General features: G+C 49.6%; 1 protein-coding gene across 4 annotated transcripts in view; it reads right to left on the reverse strand.

Annotated features, from left to right (window-relative positions):
* The window catches only part of KDM2B (lysine demethylase 2B), a 145,004-nt gene that overhangs the window by 69,861 nt on the left and 55,688 nt on the right, over positions 1-19,455 (reverse strand). For all 4 annotated transcript variants that reach the window (XM_036741979.1, XM_036741978.1, XM_036741981.1 and 1 more), the window contains 2 exons: positions 13,310-13,425; positions 2,059-2,185 (listed from right to left, as the gene is read on the reverse strand). In XM_036741979.1, the coding sequence (XP_036597874.1) occupies positions 2,059-2,185; positions 13,310-13,425 (243 nt within the window). The remainder of the gene's footprint in view (positions 1-2,058; positions 2,186-13,309; positions 13,426-19,455) is intronic.

The raw sequence follows: 19,455 nt of genomic DNA on the forward strand, positions 1-19,455 counted from the left end.
TGTAAAATGGGAATAAAAATAGCACCTCCCTCCCAGGGTTGTTGTGAGGATCAAATGTGACAATGACTGTAAAGCACTCGGCACAGGGCCTGGTGTGGAATAGGCGCTTCATAAATGCTGATTCCCTTCCCTCCCCCTTGAGGACAGGAACCTATTTGTAGCTTAGCACAGTGTCTGACACATACTAAGCTTGCTTCTTCACGCCTTCATCCCTCTATCCATCCATTCAATCTTTCCTTCTACTCTCTCCCTTTCCTTCCTTCCTCTCCCTTCTTTCCTTCTTCCATTCCTTCCTCTCTTTCTTCCTTTCCTTCCTCACTCCCTCTATCCCTCCCTTCCTCTCTTCTCTCCTTTCTTCCTCTTTTCCTCTCTCCTTTCCTTCCTTCCTCAAAGATCAAAATAGGAAACCATGGGATTAAGGACAAGTCACTCAATTCCAAATGCTTCAATACATATCATTTATTGAGGTTTGGTAAAAGTGCAGGTGCGTGCGTGCGCGCACACACATACACACACACACCCACTCACACACCTGCCCCCCAAGACCTAGTCAGTGTTTCTAAGGAAGCAAGACAAGTCCTGCTCTGATGGCCTACAGGACCCCCCCACCTCCCCACCCTGGCCTCGTGGTCTCTGGTGCCACTGCAAGCAACAGAGGATGGGGAAGAGAGGGTTGGGGAGGAGGTCTTGTTGTGTGAAAAAATCTAGAAAAGACAACTGGGAAAGAAAAACAAGAAAGCGGCCAGCCTCCCTCCTCCCTCTGCTGACAAGAATGCCCCTGAATTGAGGGGCACCAAGGCGCACATGCTGGTGACTTGGAGTCGTCAGGAGGACCTGGGTTCAGGTCCCGCCCCAGACACTTACTGGCCAGCTGTGTGACCCTGGGGAAGGGAATAAGCATTTATAAAAGCACCTACTACATACTGGGTACTGCGCTAAGTGCTTTTGTAATCAGAGCCTTGAGACAATCCTGCAGGCTGGGTTATTTTCTATGTTATTTACAACTATTATCTCCTCTCATCCTCTCAACAACCCCGGAAGGTAGGTGCTGCTATGATCCCCATTTTACAGTCGAGAAAAATGAGGCAGACAGAGATTAAGTGACTTGACCAGGGTCACACAGCTAATAAGTATCTGAAGCCACATTTGAACTCTGGTCTTCTTGATTCGAGTCCCAGCCTCTGAGCACTGAGCCATCTGGCTGCCCAGCTTGCCCTGGGCACAGCACTCTCTGAGCCTAATTCCTCATCTAATCTGCCACATGTCTCAGACGAGACACACTTTGCAAACCCTCAATAAGCAGAGACTCCCGGCTGGAGAGCCTGCTTTGCTTGGTCCAGATCTCTACTGCCGTCAGCCGCTGGCATGCAACTTCAGGACTGATGTGTGAGAGAATGAGAAGGCGGAGCCTAGCGTGGGCTGATGTCCCTTTAAATAAAGGCGGGGGGCAGGGCTACCGCAGCTGCGGGAGAAACGCGGTCTCTCCCTGCCTGGATCAGTATCACCCGCCACCCACTGATATCGCTTTCCCAGCCATCCCTCGCCATCTCCCAGCCCGAGTTAACGATGGGCCCCGGGCACTCTCCCCCAGAGCCCCTCTCTTCCACGAGACAAAAGCCACTCACTGATGCAGAAAAACCAACCGGGAACAAATCAAAGGCTTAAAGCAGAAGACATCAGGCTCGCAGGAGCTATGGACACCCCCAAATCTGCAGACACACCGGGGAATGGTCATGCAAAGCGCCACCCACCTCGAGACCCTCCCTTTTGCAAAGGCACAGATGATTTTAAGACTCCCAGGTCCCCAGAGCGCCTTGGTTACCATTATCCACGGCGAGGGACTCTCCCTCCCAAAGGATGACCACTCCCCTGTCAACCCCTGGAGTTTTCCCCCAATGCCCTCATCTCTGAAAAGAATCCACTGAGTTCTGGACTCTCTCCTGCAACATTCAGCAGCTGCCTCTTCCCCACTCCGTAAGACTGAGGCAGCCACGGAGCCAGACCTCCCAGATGCATGGCAAGCCTGCCTCCCTCCCCCAGACCCCCGCCAGCACTCACCAATGAGCATTGATTCTCTCTGGTACTCCTGAGTGAGGTGGGAACGCTGGGTCACGCAGTGTACGTATCTCTCCAAAACATACCAACACATCTCATAGTAGAAAGGGTACCGGAATTTGGCCTGTACCTAGAAGCAACACCCGGTGGGTGGAGGTCAGTTTCCGGAGGAGTGAGCAAAGAAGGGGGGGATTGGGAAGAGGGAAGGGAAGGGGAAGGGGGGAGCAAGAGAAGTTTACAGCAGAGGGGCCCCCTGAGGCATCATTTTCATCATCTTAGCAAGAGAATGAATGATGTGGGGAGGAGAGGGAAGGAGGAGAGGAGGGAGGGAGGGGCTGGAAGGGGGCCAGATGCCAGCAGCATACACAATGAGGCAGCTAGGGGTGATAGCATCGTTTCAGGGTTCACTAACGTGCACACCCAAGGAAGAGAGAGGGGGAGCAGAGGACCAGGGAGCTGTGTGTTCTCCCGAAATGCTCCAAAAATCTCCCAGGGCTCCCCACCCCGCCCCAGCGATTCACCTGGGCCACTCAAACAGGGTGAGCCCATCTAGATTTGAAGTCACTGTTCCGACTACAGCGGAGACAGGCTCCTCTGATTGCCTGAACAATACTTCAGGAAGTCTGCCATCCTTTCTCCCTAACCCACTGAGAAAAGAAAGACTACAACCCCCCCCAGGAAGAAAAAAATTCTTCCCTTTCCATCCTTGTTACCTCTAAGAGCCTAAGCTGACTCCAGAAAGCAGAACCCAGGAGCCAGACAAACAAGAACAAAGGTACCAAGAAGGTCTTCTCCCTCCATCCACCCGCCAGCCTAGAGTTGTGGCTGGGCATGGGTCATCCCCTACAACTCGGCATTCCCCAACGGGGTTCAGGCACTGGACTTCTGCCCATGAGGCCACACAGGGATTAATGGAGCTTCTACCCGTATTTCCCCTTTACTTCTAAGGACTGAGGGGGTGGGATGGGATCACCCTTAGTCGTCATCAGTGGAACAGCACCCAACTCGGCTCGAAACCCCCGGAGCCAGGCAAGCTCGGGAAGGAAAGAGGGGAGAACCTGGGAGAGACCCAGAACAGCCACAGGGCAGCTGCCTCCTTTGCATTTTGCTAGGTTAATGCTACCAAAAGGATAGACGGCCAGGGGAGAGAAGTGGGGGGGGGGAGGGATAGGGAGGGAAAGGGGGAGAGGGATAGGGAGGGGTAGAGGGAAGGGGAGAGACATAGGGAGGGAAGGGGGGAGAGGGATAAGGAGGGAAGGGGGGAGAGAAGAGGAGTGGGGAAGGGGGAGGAGAGAGGGATAGGAAGGTGAGAGGGAGAAGGGGAGAGGGATAGGGAGGGAAGGGGGAGAAGAGGAGGCGGGAGGGAGGAGAGAGGGATAGGAAGGTGGGAGGGAGAAGGGGAGAGAGATAGGGAGGGTGAGGGATAGGGAGGGAAGGGGAGAGAGAAGAGGAATGGGGAAGGGGGAGGAGAGAGGGATAGGAAGGTGAGAGGGAGAAGGGGAGAGGGATAGGGAGGGGAAGGGAGGAGAGGGAGGAGAGGGATGAGGAGGGAAGGGGAGAGAGAAGAGGGGGAGAGGAGGAGAGAGGGATAGGAAGGGGGAAGGGGAGAGGGATAGGGATGGGGAGGGTAGAGGGAGGAGGAGGAGGAGGAAGGAGACAGGAAGGGGAAGGGTCCTTTGCATCTCTCAGGCTTTCTGAATGCCACAGGTGGTCCTGAACACAGCACTCTCTCTCCTCCCCTACTCCCTGCCAAGCCTGGTCACATGCAGGGTTATGGCAGCAGGTGTGAGAACCTCAGGAGGGATGGAAGTTTCCTTCCCCATTAGAGAAGAGCTTGAATTTCTACTTCTCCCGATGTGTGCCGAGGAGACGGGGTAGAAGTCTGAGAGCAAGTGAGGAAGGGGCATCCATGGTGCAGGGGAAAACCCCAGCCTCCCACTTACTGCCTGTGTGATCTTACCCAAGTCACTCACTTCCTAAGGTTCTATTTCCCCATGCATAAAACATGGGATGGGAAGGGGGCAAATTAGGTATCCTCTGAGGTCCCTTTTGACTCTAAACTCTGACTCTCCCCATTCTGAGCCTCAGTTTCTCTCATCTGGAGAACGGGGGGCTTAGACACCTCTGAAATCTCTTTCACTTCTAGATCTAGGATCTATTCAAAGACCTCTGTGTGACCCTGGTTTGGGGCCTTGGTTTCTTCCTCTGTAAAATGAGAGGGTTAGACTGAGGTCCCTTTCAGCTGCACAGCAGGGATCCTATGAACCTCACTTTCCTCTCAGAGGCCAAATCACCAGAGCTGGGAGACAATGTAACCCCACCACAGTCACCTAGCTCAATTGGGGTCTGGGGGATGGAACGGCTTCTGCCATCCCAGGGCCCTTTCACAAAACCCCAAAATCGACAACAGAATCTGCCCCCTCCATAGACAGCAAGGATCACAGCCCCATAGGAGTCCTGCCAGAGTCCACAAGACCTGATGTGTCCACAAGAAAGCAACCAGCCTCCTATCTAGGCTTTCAATGGTCTTAACTGGCCTTGGGGGAAACAGGCCTGAACCTACAAACTTTTCTAGCCCACGGAAACCACCTGGTGTGTTAGCACCACCTTTGGGAATACAACATCCTCTCTGCCAACCTCTGAGGAATCAGCAGGAGCCAACACTGGCCCAAGGCTGCCCTCCATCCCTCCTAGGGGGACCTACTACAGCCTCACTAAACCCACCCAAATAGGAAAACCTGCCAAATTTCCCCTGGATTAAGTAACATCCAACTCTCCTTCTGACTCTGTGGGAACTGGGGCCAGTAAGTTCCCTTTCTGGGACTGCTTCCCTCATCAGTTCACCCTGTTATTCCCTACCTCGGCAGAATGCTATGATATGAAATGAGATTATATGGATCACATATGCCAGGGTGTCTGTCTCTCCCTGCTTCTCTCTTCTCCTTTTCTCTCTTCTTCCTCTCTCCCCCTCCCTCCCTTTCCCCTTTCTCCTCTTCTTCCCTCCCCTTCTCTCTCTCCTTCCTCTCTCCCTCTCCCTCCTTCACTCTTCTTCCTCTCTACCCCTGTCCTTCCCCCATCCCTCTTTCATCTTTTCTTCCTCTCTCTCCTTTTCTTCTTTTCTTTCTCTCTCCCTCCCTTCTTCCTCTTCCTTTCTATTAAACTACACCTGTGATGTCGCTGGTGTTGGGAATGCCTGGTCAGTAATTCCCTCTACCAAGATAACTCAGCACATTCTCTAAAGCACCTAGAGGCCGGTAGCTTGCTCAGGGTCCTGCGACCAGTATTTGTCAGAGGTAGGACTTGAACCCAGGTCTTCTGGCTCTAAGGCCAACTCTCTCTCCCTAGTCATCATGCCCCACTGACTCTCTGGAGGTCTTAGACTTTGGGAACATAGCAGGGGAAATGCATTAGGTTGGGATTCAGATTGAGTCATTCCGATGGCTACATTTTCTTTCCTCAGCTGTCCCAATTTTAGCTGGGTAGAAGATTTTATTATTATATTTTTATCAGTACATCAATTCTCTCTGTGTCTTGAGAAGAAAAAAGGCACTTGGCTAAGGAGCACATCTGATCCTCTCAGGACCAAAGGTCTGCCAGTTCTCTGAGGACCCCTTCCTTCTAGAATTCCTCTCCAATCAGGCCAAGGCCACACTATTCTCCTTTATTCCCTCCCAATAAAATGGAAGATCCTTGAGGACAGGGGCCAGTTCATCTTTAGCTTTTTATCTCCAGCACCTAGGACAGCGCCTGGCTGCTTACTTATGAACTGCATTCTCTGCCTTCTCCTCCAAGCCGGATGCCTCCCTAACTCTGCCTAATGAGACTGGTCGATTCTCTCCACTCCTTTTTATAATACTCTGGGTCAACATGCCATTGGCCAGGCACCAGCACACCCAAGTGTCTTTCTAGATTAAAAAAAAAAAAGGAAAACAACAAAAAAAATCAAAAACTTGGTCATGGATCAGGAGGGAAGGAAAGATCAATCCTCCTCTCAGTTGCTGAACCTCGAGGGAAATCAATCGGGGTGAAAACAGATGCTAACGAAGGAACTCAAAAAATAATAATAATGATGATGATAATTTTTTTTTCCAAGAGAGCACTGCAGAAAACAAAATTTGCGAAAGAATTGACTTACAAACAGGGAGTCGCCTTCCACCCTTCGCCTTCAAAAGGTTTCAGCCACATGCCTGGGGATATTAAAGACAGCATTGCTCAACATTACTTGGTGACAGATTCCAGAGCCTCACCAAATTTCCATGTTACTCATGTTCATCGAATGTGAATAACAAGGCAGTCAGCCTCCAGCATGCAGTGCTCCCGATCTCTCAAGGTTTTGAAGGTTCAAATTGAGTTCCTTCCCATTGACCTCGTTCCTAACCCTGATCTGAGTGAGCTGAGGCATTCTGAGGTACAGCAGCGGGCCTGGGAAGTCCCATAACCGGCTGATACTTCCCTTAGCATTCAGGTGTCAGGTGGTGGAAAAGCCCCAAGTATCTGAAGGAGGTTGGGGTGTTTGTTTTCAATAGATCTTGTTTGAGGGAATGGGGGAGGGAGGGGTCTGTTTGGTTCTTTTCTCCTGGAAAAAAAAAATGGGAGTTTGGAAGCAGTCAATCAGAATGAAATCATTTCCACATCTACAAAGATGGCAAGGAGGTTTCTGTTTAAAGATTGCTAGATTTGGAGTCGGGTGACCTGAGTTCAAATCCTGGCTCTGACACTAACCTGTGCTTTTGGGCACGAGAAAGGCTAAATAATACAGTGGAAACTCTACTGACTCTAAAGTATCTGGACCTGGGTTCGTTCACATCGTGGCTTTGTCACTTCCTACCTAGGTGATCTCAGGTGAAGTCATTCCACATCTTGGCCTGATTCCCTAGCAATAAAATGACAGGTTTCCCATAGGTCCCTTCTAGACCTAATCCTGCATCGTTCTCTGGGCCACAATTTCCTCATCTACTGGACTAAACACAAGACAAAGTTCGCTTCCAGTTCTAAAACTAGGACCCCCAGTTAGTTATTTAACTGCCCTGGGCCTCAGTTTCCCAATACACAAAAAGAAGGAATTGTACCAAGATGGCCTCTACGGTCCTGTGTAGCCCCAAATCAGCACTTAGCATAGTGCCTGGCATGCAGTAAAGGCTTAATAAATGCTTGTTGAATGACCGTTGACTGAGTGGATTGCTCATCCTAAGTCATCTACCTCCTCGGGTCTCGGTTTCTTCATCCACAAAATGAAGGGATCAGAGCAGATGGCTTCTAAGGTCCATTCCAGCTCTAACCCTAAGACTCGAAGCCTTTAAACCTCCCTGCATTCCAGTTTCCTCGTATGTAAAGTGAGGATCAGAGGTGATGGATTCTAAGGTCCCTCTCAGCTCTAAATTGCAGATTCTATGCTCCCAGAAAGGCAGCTAAACGCTGCAGTGGATAGAACGCCCAGCCTGAAGTCAGGAAGACACTGGCCTCAGACACTTACTAGCTGGGTGACCCTGGGCAAGTCATTTCACCCTGTTTGCCTCAGTTTCCTCATCTGGAAAATGAGCCAGAGAAGGAAATGCCAAACCACTCCAGTATCTCTGCCAAGAAGGCCCCAAGTAGGGTCACAAAGAGTCAGACAAGACTGAAACTACTGAACAATAAAATGATCCCAGAGTCCTTGGTTGAAGGGACACTGGGCAGACTATGACTATTAACGTTCCTGGACAACTCATGTGCATTCTATTTTAGAGACACCAGAGAAAGGAGAGAAAAAAGATAATTCTAAGAGAGATATCTGTGCATTAAATGATCACAGGGATGCTTTCCGGTACAGTGATATGCTGAAGAGTATTGCATGGAACGATGAAACAGTTTCCTTCAAGCATCTTACGTGCAGCCCCTGGCTACTCCCAGTGATAGCTGGTTCCTTGAAATGCTTAACCCTTTAGGAGCCATCCAAATTTCTACTGCTTTGGGCCAACCCGAATTAAGTCTTCATGGGGGGAGGGAGGAGAGAAACGAAGACATTACTCCATTTCGAACCAGCTAATGAGGAGAAAGAAGGAGAAAATCGATCCACTGATGATGAAACTTTTAAGATTCCAGGGAAGATAAACAGTAGGAAGTTTTCCATCTGGAAGTGACTACCTCATTTCTATCGGTTTCTTGCAACAGATTCAAACAAATATGCCCAGCTGGGTAGTACTCAAAGAATGAGGATTTATCCATTCCTTGGCAAGCCCAGGAGGGCTGACTGAGGGGCCCAGGGTTGGCTGCCGAGAAAATGTCTTTTGTTCCCCTGGCTGAGTCAGTGGGGGCCAAGCAAGCTTAGTCAACAGACCAGCCAGTTCCCTAGTTTCTATCATGGGACTGAAAAGTCAAAAATGTTATTTTACCCCCTTCCCTTTTTACTAAAGGAGGAAAGAAAACCACAAGGCTTAAATAATGAGTGTTTACCTCTGTTCTCCCATTAGCAGGTGCTTCTAATCCAAGACATGTTTTTTATTACTGCTGAAAAACTATTTTTAAATGGCCATAACCTTCTTTCGAGGTCTCCCAGGGATAGCAAAAATTAAGCCAGAGTGGGCATGACAAGGAAACTTGGTATTTTATCTGACTCTAACAGCCTATTAGCCTCTCTCCTCAGCATCTTTTCCCTTATCTCGGATCCCAAGACACGCCAGGTTTGTAGCCAAACCCCTCCAAAGACCAGAAATTGAAGAGAATTCAACAGCCTGCCAATGAGAGGCAGTCTGCACTTATAGCCCTGCCAGGGGTGGAGGCAGGTGGAAAAGCCCCGTCCAGGGACAATGACTTTGCTCAAGGGTCCCTCAGGGACTTCATCACTCTTTTTCATCCTGCCAAAGGTTTACTATCCCAAAGGAGTTTAAGGTAAAAATTCCTTTCTACCTCATTTCATGGTTGGCAGGGGATCTGGATTACAGATAAAATGATGGGTGTTAAAAAGCAATTCTTTTACCTACTCCTTCCACACCTTCTGGAAGGTGTGACCTGGGGTAAGTGACCTCCATTTCCCCGTCAGTAAAAGGAGGGAGTTGGAACTAGAGCACAGGTGCACAGATTTACAGCAGGAAAGGACCTCCCAGGTCCATCTAGTCCAATCCCACCATCATACAGATGAAGAAACGGAGGTCTGAAGGAGGGATCTGCTCCAGGTTATATGGGCAAAGTGACAGAGGAGAGGATTTTAGGCCCAGGTCCTCTTCCTTAAGGCCCCTTCCTTTGAAAATACATTCACCAAAGACAAGAAGCCAGACTCCTCAGGCCCAACCCCCTGCCCACTCCAGAGAAGAAACAGCTTTTCTAAAGTTTAGAAAGCCTTTAAAATTCCCAGGTTTGTGAAATGCCTGGAAGACCACAGGCATGGGTTTTATCCCCTGGCTATTAGCCTGTAAACAAAATTGGTCATTTCTTATAGGGAATTTAAGGAACATTTGGACCTTAATCCTGGACAGAACTGGAAAGACATTTGTTTGTTTGTCATTAGGAGAATAGGGGTGGTTGAAGGGGGTCAGGTCATCCCGACCTGTGATTTCATCATTTTCTGGAACTTCCAGGCATGGAAACCCCTTCCACTGGTACAGATGGGCAACTCCTCTGCTGCTTTAAAGTCTTCAGAGAATTACCAGGCGCAAGGGCGTGATCAAGCAACTTGCCTGATATAGGTCAGAGGCAGGTCTTGAACCCAGGTTTCCCAGGCCCTCTATCCATTCTATCAGCTCTGGAGGTACAAAGCTCCATGACAATGACTGGCTCTTAGCACCTTCTCCTTGGTCCCAGCATCCCCTCCTGCTGCAGGGGACCTGAGGAAGGACTAGCAGGGAGGAGAGGAACAGTCCCGATTCACACTTAGATGGCGCTTCAGGGCTTGAAAAGCAATTTGTGGGTGAAAGGGAAGAGAGAAGGGGAGGAAAAAGCCCACAAAGGGAAATCTGCAGGGTGGCATTTTCCCTTTAAAAGTATCTGAAAATAGACCATAGTCTGTGGAGTCCTGTGGCAAATACAAGAGACAAATAGTCAAATCTGAAGGTTCCCCTAATTAGTGCATGCATCTGACTGGGACCCCAGTGGGGGAAATGGAATGAGCCCTGGCCTTCCAGGCAGCAGAGACCCAGGTTCAAACCTTGACTGTAACACTAGCTGTATGACCCTGGCCAAGGTGTTTAACTCTCTCTGCCTCAGTGTCCCCATTTGAAAAATGAAGGGGGTTGAAATTGATGACTTCTATGGTTCCTTCCAGACCTAAACCTAGGATCCTCCCAAGGTGGAGAGCCCCAGTGCATCCGTCTCTCCTCCCCGCTCCCCACCCCCTGCCAGCACACGCCACAGGAGACATAACACCAGGCCAGATAGCCAGTCACTGGGGGTCCCTGAGAAGACAATGAATTTTTATTAGAATCCCCAAATCCAGAGGCGTGAAAATGATCAAAGGGAAAATGAGGACTCTACATACCTAGAAAGAGCTAGGTGGCACAGTGGATAGAGTGCCAGGCTTCAGGCCAGAAGATCTGAATTCAAATTCAGCCTCCAGGACTTACTAGCAAATCACTTAACCGCTGTCTGACTCAGTTTACTCAACCAGAAAATGGGATCATAATAGCACCTACCTCCCAACAGTCTCTCTCAGTGGCAGGAATAGAGGGCAGGAGAGAGTGAAGGTTTTAAACAGTGAAGGTCTTGGGGCCATGGCAGGTACAGAGGGAAGTCCCCCCCTCCCCCAATACCCCATCCACCAGAACCCCTTGAGTCCCAGTTTTCTTGAGTTGAGAAGTAAAGGAGAGGCAGCTAGGTAGCACCACAGTACTGGGAGCACTGGGCCTAGAGTCAGCAAGACCCGAGTTCAAACCTGGCCTCAGACACTTCCTAGCTGGGTGACCCTGGGCAAGTCACTTAACCTGTTTCCTCATAGATGTAATTCCAGAGGACTAATGATGAAACATGCTATCTGCCTCCTAATTAGAGAGGTGAGAGAGTACAGACTGCAGATAGATAGACAGACAGACAGAACAGACAGACAGATAGATAGACAGACAGATAGACAGAACAGACAGGCAGATGGATAAATGAAGGAATAGATAGAATAGACAGACAGACAGGTAGATAGACAGATAGACAGACAGAACAGACAGACAGGCAGATAGATAAATGAAGGAATAGACAGATAGAATAGACAGACAGACAGACAGACAGACAGACAGACAGGTAGATAGATAGATAGATAGAGAGACAGATAGACAAACAGATCAGACAGACAGGCAGATAGATAAATGAAGGAATAGATAGAATAGAGAGACAGACAGACAGGTAGATAGATAGACAGTCAAATAGACAGACAGAACAGACAGGCAGATGGATAAATGAAGGAATAGATAAATAGCATAGACAGACAGGTAGGTAGATAGATAGATGGATATACAGACAGATAGACAGAACAGACAGGCAGATGGATAAATGAAGGAATAGATAGAATAGACAGACAGACAGATAGATAGACAGACAGACAGACAGATAGATAGATCAGACAGACAGGCAGATAGATAAATGAAGGAATAGACAGATAGAATAGACAGACAGACAGATAGACAGATAGCTAGAAAGACAGGTAGATAGACAGGCAGACAGACAGACAGATAGATACATATTTAGATAGATAGACAGACAGATAGATAGATAGACAGATAGATAAAGTTAGACAGATAGAGACAGACAGATAGAAAGATAGATGGACAGGTAGATAGGCAGATAGACAGACAGAGACAGACAAATACATAGATAGAGAGAGAGAGAGAGAGAGAGAGAGAGAGATAGATAGATAGATAGACAGATATAGATAGATGGTAGATGGACTGATGGACAGATAGAGATAGATAAAGGCACATAAAATAAATAGAAAGATAAAGTTAGCTAGATATAAAGAGAGGTAGATATAGATAAAACAGATAAAGACAGACATCCCTATAACTAAAAATATATATTTTTATGTTTATATATTCATGTACATGTATTTATATATTTTTCTTTTAGCTATGGCAAACATGGAAATTTGTTTTGCTCAAATATACATTTTGATAACAGGGGTTTTAGCCTGTCATTCTCAATTGTGGGGATGGAGGAGACGAAGTTAAGGGGAAGGGGGATGAAATGGAGGGAGGGCAAACTTTTGCTGATTGATAAACATAAAATTTAATTAAAAAAAAAAACCAGTAGCAAAGGAGAGACTGGGCAGCTAGGTGGCATCACAGTGCACACAGCACTGGGCTTAGAGTCAGGAAGACTTGTCTTCCTGAGTTTGAATCTGGCCTTAGACACTTGCTAGCTGTGTGATGCTGGGCAAGTCACTTCACCCTGTTTGCCTCAGTTTCCTCATCTGGAAAATGGGCTGGAGAAGGAAATGGCAAACCACTCCAGTATCTTTGCCAAGAAAACCCCAAAATGGGGTCATGAAAAGTCAGATACAACTGAACAACTGAACAACAGTAAAAAAGAGAGAGGATGATAGTGCTGTCTGCCAAGCTCATCTTGTGATGGGACACTAGACCCTCAGGCCGGTAGAGATGCGAAGCCAGAGGCAGGGCTCAGGCACCTTTGGGTGTGCCGATCACCACTCATGTTACTTTTGGGCAAGTCATTCCCACTTGGTCCAAAGCCTTCATTGAGATGACTGACTGAAAAATGTTTTCACTTAGTTAGAGTACCAGACTAAAATGGTATGGGGAGAGAGATAGACAAGAGGGCTCCTAAGGACCATCCCAGGTAAAAAATCTGTGCATTTTAAGAGTAGAAAGTCTCACAGCCCAGGACTGAGAATCCAGACAGATGGGTTCCCCTGCCAATCTTGACATTCCCTAGAAAAATGCAAAGCGGTGGCAAAAAAGCCAAGAGGACTAGTTTGTGCCTCAGTTTCCTTAGGGGGTTCCTTTAATGAGTGAGAAACAGGAAGGCCCAGGTTGCCCTGTTTCTTCTGGGTCACTTCCTTATTAACAAGGGGGATTTTGCTACCTAGATGAACAGAAACTCTGGAGAAGGAAGGGACTGGCTGGGCCTGACCTCAAGTGGACATCCTCCTCCCACCCCCTGTTGTCAGGCAACCAGCGTTAGAGACAGGGACAGGGAAGTGGGTCAGTATAACAGCTAGCGCCTGAAGGTGATTCTCCTCCCACACGAATGACCCCAGGAACCTAAGCCGTGCCCCTCTGAGTGTCTGGAGCCAGAGCCCAAGGCCCTGCCCTGGAGTTGAGAGAGAAAGAGGGCTCCTTACCCGCGTCCTGTCCTCTATCTCATGGATGCGGAGCTGCATGGGCACATTAAAACTATGCAAAATGTTTCCGCCAAACACCAGGGAGTCTACGGGCGTGTAGACGGCATGGATCCAGCCTAAGGAAGGAGAGAGGGAGTACAGTGAACTCACACAGTCAGACCATCACAGATTTAGAACAGAAAGTATCGCCAAGGCCTTCTAGGGTGACCTCATTCCCCAGAGGAGAAACTGAGGCTCAGAGAGTTCAAACTCAGTGCCATACAGCAAGGAAGGGGCTGGACGGAGATTTGAACCCAGTCTTTGAACCCCACCCACTAAAGCAGCAATTCTCCAACTTTTTGGTCTCAAGACCCCTTTACTGTCTTAAAAATTATTAAGGACCCCCACCCACTCCCAGGGCAGCTAGGTGGAGCACCAGAGTCAGGAAGATTCATCTTCCCAAGTTCAAACCCACCTCAGACACCTACTACTATCTGTGTGACTCTGAGCAAGTCACTTAACTGTGCTTGCCTGAGTTTCCTCATCTGTAAAATGAGCTGGAGAAGGAAATAGAAAACCACCCCAGTATCTCTGCCAAGAAAACCCCCAAATAGGATGATGAAGCGTCGGACACAACTGAAAAATAACTGAAAATACACCCCTCCAAAGGGATTGTGGTTAGGCGGGTCATGTCCATCATTGTGCCGGAGTCAGCCCATGGGAGACAAATGTTCAATTTGCAATGCGGGCGTTTATACTTTGGAAGTCAGCAAATGCTACAAATCGGGATTTAATATATGGTTTTGTTCTCATTATTTAGACTTAAGAGAGTGATAGGGAAAATAATCATGGAAACTAAATTTCCAAGTGTGCTGGGAACACATTTTTTTTTCCCTAGAGAGACAGTTGTTAAACATTTACCAACACAGATACAGATCTAGTTAGCCATCAATATTTACCATTAGAAATTAAGACATTCTGATGCTACTGTGAAAATAATTTTAATGTGACAGACCGCCCCTCTGAAAGGGTCTCCCATGTCCAGGGGCTCTCACAGCACATTTTGAACTACTGTGCCATAGCAAAGAGGAGGCTCCCTCTGATGCCCCCTGGTTGGCATGGAGACGCTCAGGTGAAGCAGAGAAAGACCCGCCAAAGCAGGCGGAGAGACAGGGAAAGACAAAGAGGTGACGAGAAAGAAGAGGGAAACAGAAATGGCAGGGGGAGGGGAGAGGGAAAGGGGAAGGGGGGGAGGGGGGAAAGAGAAGGAGGGGAGGGGGAAGGAGGAGGAGAGGGGAAGGAGGGGGAGAGGGGAAAGAGGAGGGGGGAGGAGGGGAGGAGGAAGGAGGAGGGAGAGGAAGAGGAAGGGAAGGGGGAGGGGAGGAAGGGAAGGGGGAAAGAGAGGGAAAGGGGAAGGAGGAGGGGGGAAGGAGGGGGAGAGGGAAAAGAGGAGGGGAGGAGGAAGGAGGAGGGAGAGGAAGAGGAAGGGAAGGGGGAGGGGGAGAAAGGGAAAGGGGAAGGGGGAAGGGGAGGGAAAGGGAGAGGAAGGGGAAAACGGAGGGAGAGATGGAAGGAGAGGAAGAGAAAGGGGAGGGGGAGGGATGGGAGGGGGAGGAAAAGGGAAGGGGAACAGGAAGGGAGAGATGGAAGGAGAGAAAGAGGAGGGGGGAGAAAGGGGAGGGGGGAGGAACAGAAGGAGGAAGGAGAGGGGAAAAGGGGATAAAGGGAAGGAGGGAGGGATGGAAGGGGAGGAAGGAAGGATGGAAGGTAGAAGGAGTAGAAAAGGGAGAGGAAGGGGGAAAGAGGAGGGAAAGGGGGAGGAAAGGAGAGATGGAAGGAGAGGGGGGTTAGGATGGAAGGTGGAAGGGGAGGGGGGGAGGGAAAGGGGGAGGAAAGGGAGGGGGAAGGGGAGAAGGGAGGGATGGATGGAAAGGGAGAGGAAGGAAGGATGGAAGGGAGAAGGATTAGGAAAGAGGGAGGAAGGGGAGGGGGAAGGAGGAGGAAGGAGAAGAGGGAGGGATGGAAGAGGGAAGGAGGTAGGAGGGGAGGAGTAGGGAGAGGGAAAGGGAGAGACAAAGAGAGAAGGGGGAGAGAGACAGGGAGGGAGGAGGGGACAGAGGGGACAGAGAGAGAGAAGGAGCGGGAGAGAAGGAGGAGGGAGAGAAATGATCCAGGTATTATCTTTGGGAGTTGAAGAGAGAAAATACACACACACACACACACACACACACACACACACACCCCCTCCCTCTCCCCACAGTCCCACCCCCTCAACCTGAATGACAAGCAACTTTCTCCTATGGAAAGAGACCCAGGGAGGGCCCCAAACCAGGGGACCGCAGAGGGGAGCTGGTGATCTGTCTGACATTCCTGGAAAATGGCAGTGGAATTCCCTTAATGCGCCCTGGTATCAAATGGCCTGGCATCTGTAAAATGCTTTGCAAACTGTCAAGTGCTCTATAAATGCAAGCGACTCCAGCCGTGTAGACGGCAGCAGGCTGATAGCAGTAACAATCACTGACACTGACACAGCGCTTTACAGACCGGGCCTCGGGGGAGCCCCTGCCCGACCACACGGAGTGTGGGCTGCGAGCATTACTGGCCCCCTTCTGCAGATGAGCAAACTGAGGCTCACACAGGTGACCTAACAGCCACAGACACGGCTAGCTCCAGGAGGCAGGATTTGAACCCAGGTCCTGGGACACCAGATGGACTCCTCTCGCTTCTAAATATCTACCTTGCCTTTAAGATTTGCTTTTCATCTCCCGCCCAAGAGCTAAATCCTGGTCTGTTTCTCAGTAACTATGGTTTTTGTTTCTCCCAAGGGGACTGGAAGCCTGGGTTATTATTCGTGGTGCCGCTATTACCATCCTCAGCAAGGCTGCTTTTAAACAGTGTTTCCCAACATTCACGTCCCTGGCCACAGAGTCCCACCCATCACAGCTGGGGCCACCGAGCCAGAGAACGAGAATTCAAGAGGACTGCACCAAGCAGGAAGAAGAAAGGGTCCCTGTGGGCTCAGCTGACGAGAGCAGGCTGCCGGAGAACTCGGGCCTAGCTCTGTGATACTCTGGGCCTCAGTTTCCCTTTTCCCCACCTGTAAAATGGGGAGAATGGGAAGGAAGGAGGGAGGGAGGGAAGGAGGAAGGGAGGGAAGGAGAGGAGGGAGGGATAGGAGGGAAGGAATAATGCTAAAGAAGCCTCTTCCCCCTAGATCTTCGACTCTAGGCTTTCCCCCTCACCCTCCTCCCTAAGCCCCAGCCCACAAAGCCCGGAGCAGCCTGCCCAGCTCCATGGAGGCTCCCTAGCTGGGTTCCAATCCCTGAGCCGGCCCTCCCCCAGCCCCTACCATCTGCTCCAATGTCTAAACATTGTTATCACTGGGATAAAACCCATAAGGTGACGTGAATAATGCTGAAGGCTTCCTGAGCCATTCACAAAAAGCCTCCCCCCACCCCAGCATCTCATTACACCCAGGACTACCAGGTAGCAGGGGTTCCAACACCAGCAGGCTGGTTACCGAATTCAAGGTTGACAAAGGCCTCTGCTTCCGGATTGGAGCCATCATACATGTGGGAGCCAGAACCCCATGGAACCCTGAGGCAGACTGAGCTGGGGAAGGGAGGACAGAGGAACAGACATCCCACAGCAGCTACTTGTGGGGGGGCGGTGGGATCCACTGCTGCAACCCGGCACCCTAGGGCCAAGGCAGTGGTGGGAAAAAAGGGTCAGGACAGAGTGTGGGGTCACCTTCTTCACACCCCATAGGGAAGTAGATGGATGAATGAAGAAACTGCATAGCTGAGCCCCTGGAGAAAGGATCATGATCCAGCGGAAGGGACGCTGGCGAGGGAGTTAGAGGAACTGAGTTCAAATTCACACTCTGATGCTTACTAGCAACGTGACTGCCCAGGGCTTCAGTGTGCTCATGGCCTAGCATGAGGGAGTTGTACTAGGTGGCCTCTGAAGCACTTTCTAGATCTGGACTTATGGTCTTCAGGCAACAGGTTATTTGTCCATTTTATACATGTGAATACTAAGGTTCAAATACAGAAAGGAAATGACGGCACAAATAAATACTTTTTGAATGGACAGGTGGATGGATGGAAGGAAGGATGGATGGATGGATGGAAGGAAGGATGGACAGATGGATGGATGGAAGGAAGGATGGATAGATGGATGGATGGAAGGATGGATAGATGGATGGATGGAAGGATGGATGGACGGATGGAAGGAAGGATGGATAGATGGATGGATGCAAGGATGGATGGATGGAAGGAAGGATGGATAGATGATGGATGGATGGAAGGATGGATAGATGGATGGATGGAAGGAAGGATGGATAGATGGATGGATGGATGGAAGGATGGATAGATGGATGGAAGGAAGGATGGATAGATGGATGGATGGAAGGATGGATGGACGGATGGAAGGAAGGATGGATAGATGGATGGATGGAAGGATGGATAGATGGATGGAAGGAAGGATGGATAGATGGATGGATGGAAGGATGGATGGATGGATGGATGGAGGGATGGGTGGAAGGATGGATGGATGGATGGATGGATGGATGGGTGGATGAATGAAGAGATAAACTGCAAGGTCACAGAGGCAGCCAATGACTGAACCAAAGCCATAACTAGGCCTCCTGGTTCATAAACCACTGACACTACACCAAGCACCTAGCACCCAGTAAGAGCTCAGTAATCAAGAACAGGTGATTTTCCCTAACACTTTTTCTTGTAAGAGATAAAATCACTGTCACATATTCAATTTCACGTGCCCACATCTCTCAGAGATGAAGAAGGCTGAGCTTCAGTCACCGCATTTTCCAGACGGAGAAAGGGAATGTCAGGGTGGAGAACTTGCCCTGACCTCCAGAGGGTACATGCCAACAATTCCAGGGGCCAGATCTACGTCCATGGTAGGGACAGACACAGGGCAGGATGCTGAGAGAATCATCACAGGTCTCCCCAGGTCTCCAAGGCACCAAGTCTACTCCCTTACTACTGAGAAGCAAATTCAAACCCTTTTCTGCCTCCCCTTATCTGCAGCCTCTCCATGGCAAAAAAAAAAAAAAAAAAAAAAAACCATCAATAGCTCCTTGGGTCCCTGCCCATCTGGCAACTGACCTACTGCAAAACCCAAGCCAGTTTGCCCTGGTCCTTGTCTTTCTCTGGCATAGAAATCTGCTTCTCTGTGTTCCTCCCACAACATCGCTTCTAACCTGGATATCGTTTATACAATTCCCCACCCTCGCCCCAGCCTCCCTACCTGTACCTTGACCCAAAGCAAGGGGGTGGGGAGGAAGCCTGCCCACTCTGCCTAATGACCAGAAAAAGGAAGGGCCAATATTTGTTCTAACTCAGGAAAAGTGATGAAGGTGGAAGCTTGTCAGACCTGCAGGCTATGGAATCACAGAAGGCTGGAAGAACCCCAAAATCTGAAAACTGACAGAGCTGGGAAGGAGCTTAGAATGTGGAGTGTCAGAGCTGGGAAGGGCCTTAGAAAAGGCAATGTCAGAGCTGGGGAAGGTCATTAGAACAGGGAATGTCAGAGGTGGAAGGGGCATTAGAACATGGAATGCCAGGACTGGGAGAGGGGCCTTAGAACATGGAATGTCAGAGCTGGAAGGGGCCTTAGAACAGAGAATGTCAAAGCTGGGAGGGGCCTTAGGACAGGGGATGTCAGGGCTGGGAGGGAACTTAGAACAGGGAAATCAGAGCTGAGAGGGGCCTTAGCATAGGGGTGTCAGAGCTGGGAGGAGCCTTAGAACAGGGGATGTCAGAACTGGGAGGGTCCTTAGAACATCATTAGAGATAGGAACTTCCCCTATTTTACTGGAGGACTTGCCATTTGCCCAAGAACATGTAACAGCCCATGGCAGGGCCAAGCCTGAAAGCCGGGCTTTCTGCGCACCCCCAGGAACTACCCTTTCACAGACATCTATTTGCAAATACTCAGAGAATATTGGTCCCAGAAGGACCTTTAGAATCCACCACCAGGGGACAACAGATGGTTTAAAGTCTCCTACAGGGAGGCACCTTCTTTATGGCTTGGTCCCTGCCCTCAGAAGCCCGTCTTCATCCCCTCAAAAGCCTTCAAAAACCAGCCAAGCTTGGAGACCAAGCCAGATCACCACCCATCACTGTTTAGGGAAGTGGTGA

The sequence above is a fragment of the Trichosurus vulpecula genome, chromosome 1 (genome assembly GCF_011100635.1).
Source record: "Trichosurus vulpecula isolate mTriVul1 chromosome 1, mTriVul1.pri, whole genome shotgun sequence".
In the NCBI taxonomy this organism is placed as follows: domain Eukaryota; kingdom Metazoa; phylum Chordata; class Mammalia; order Diprotodontia; family Phalangeridae; genus Trichosurus; species Trichosurus vulpecula.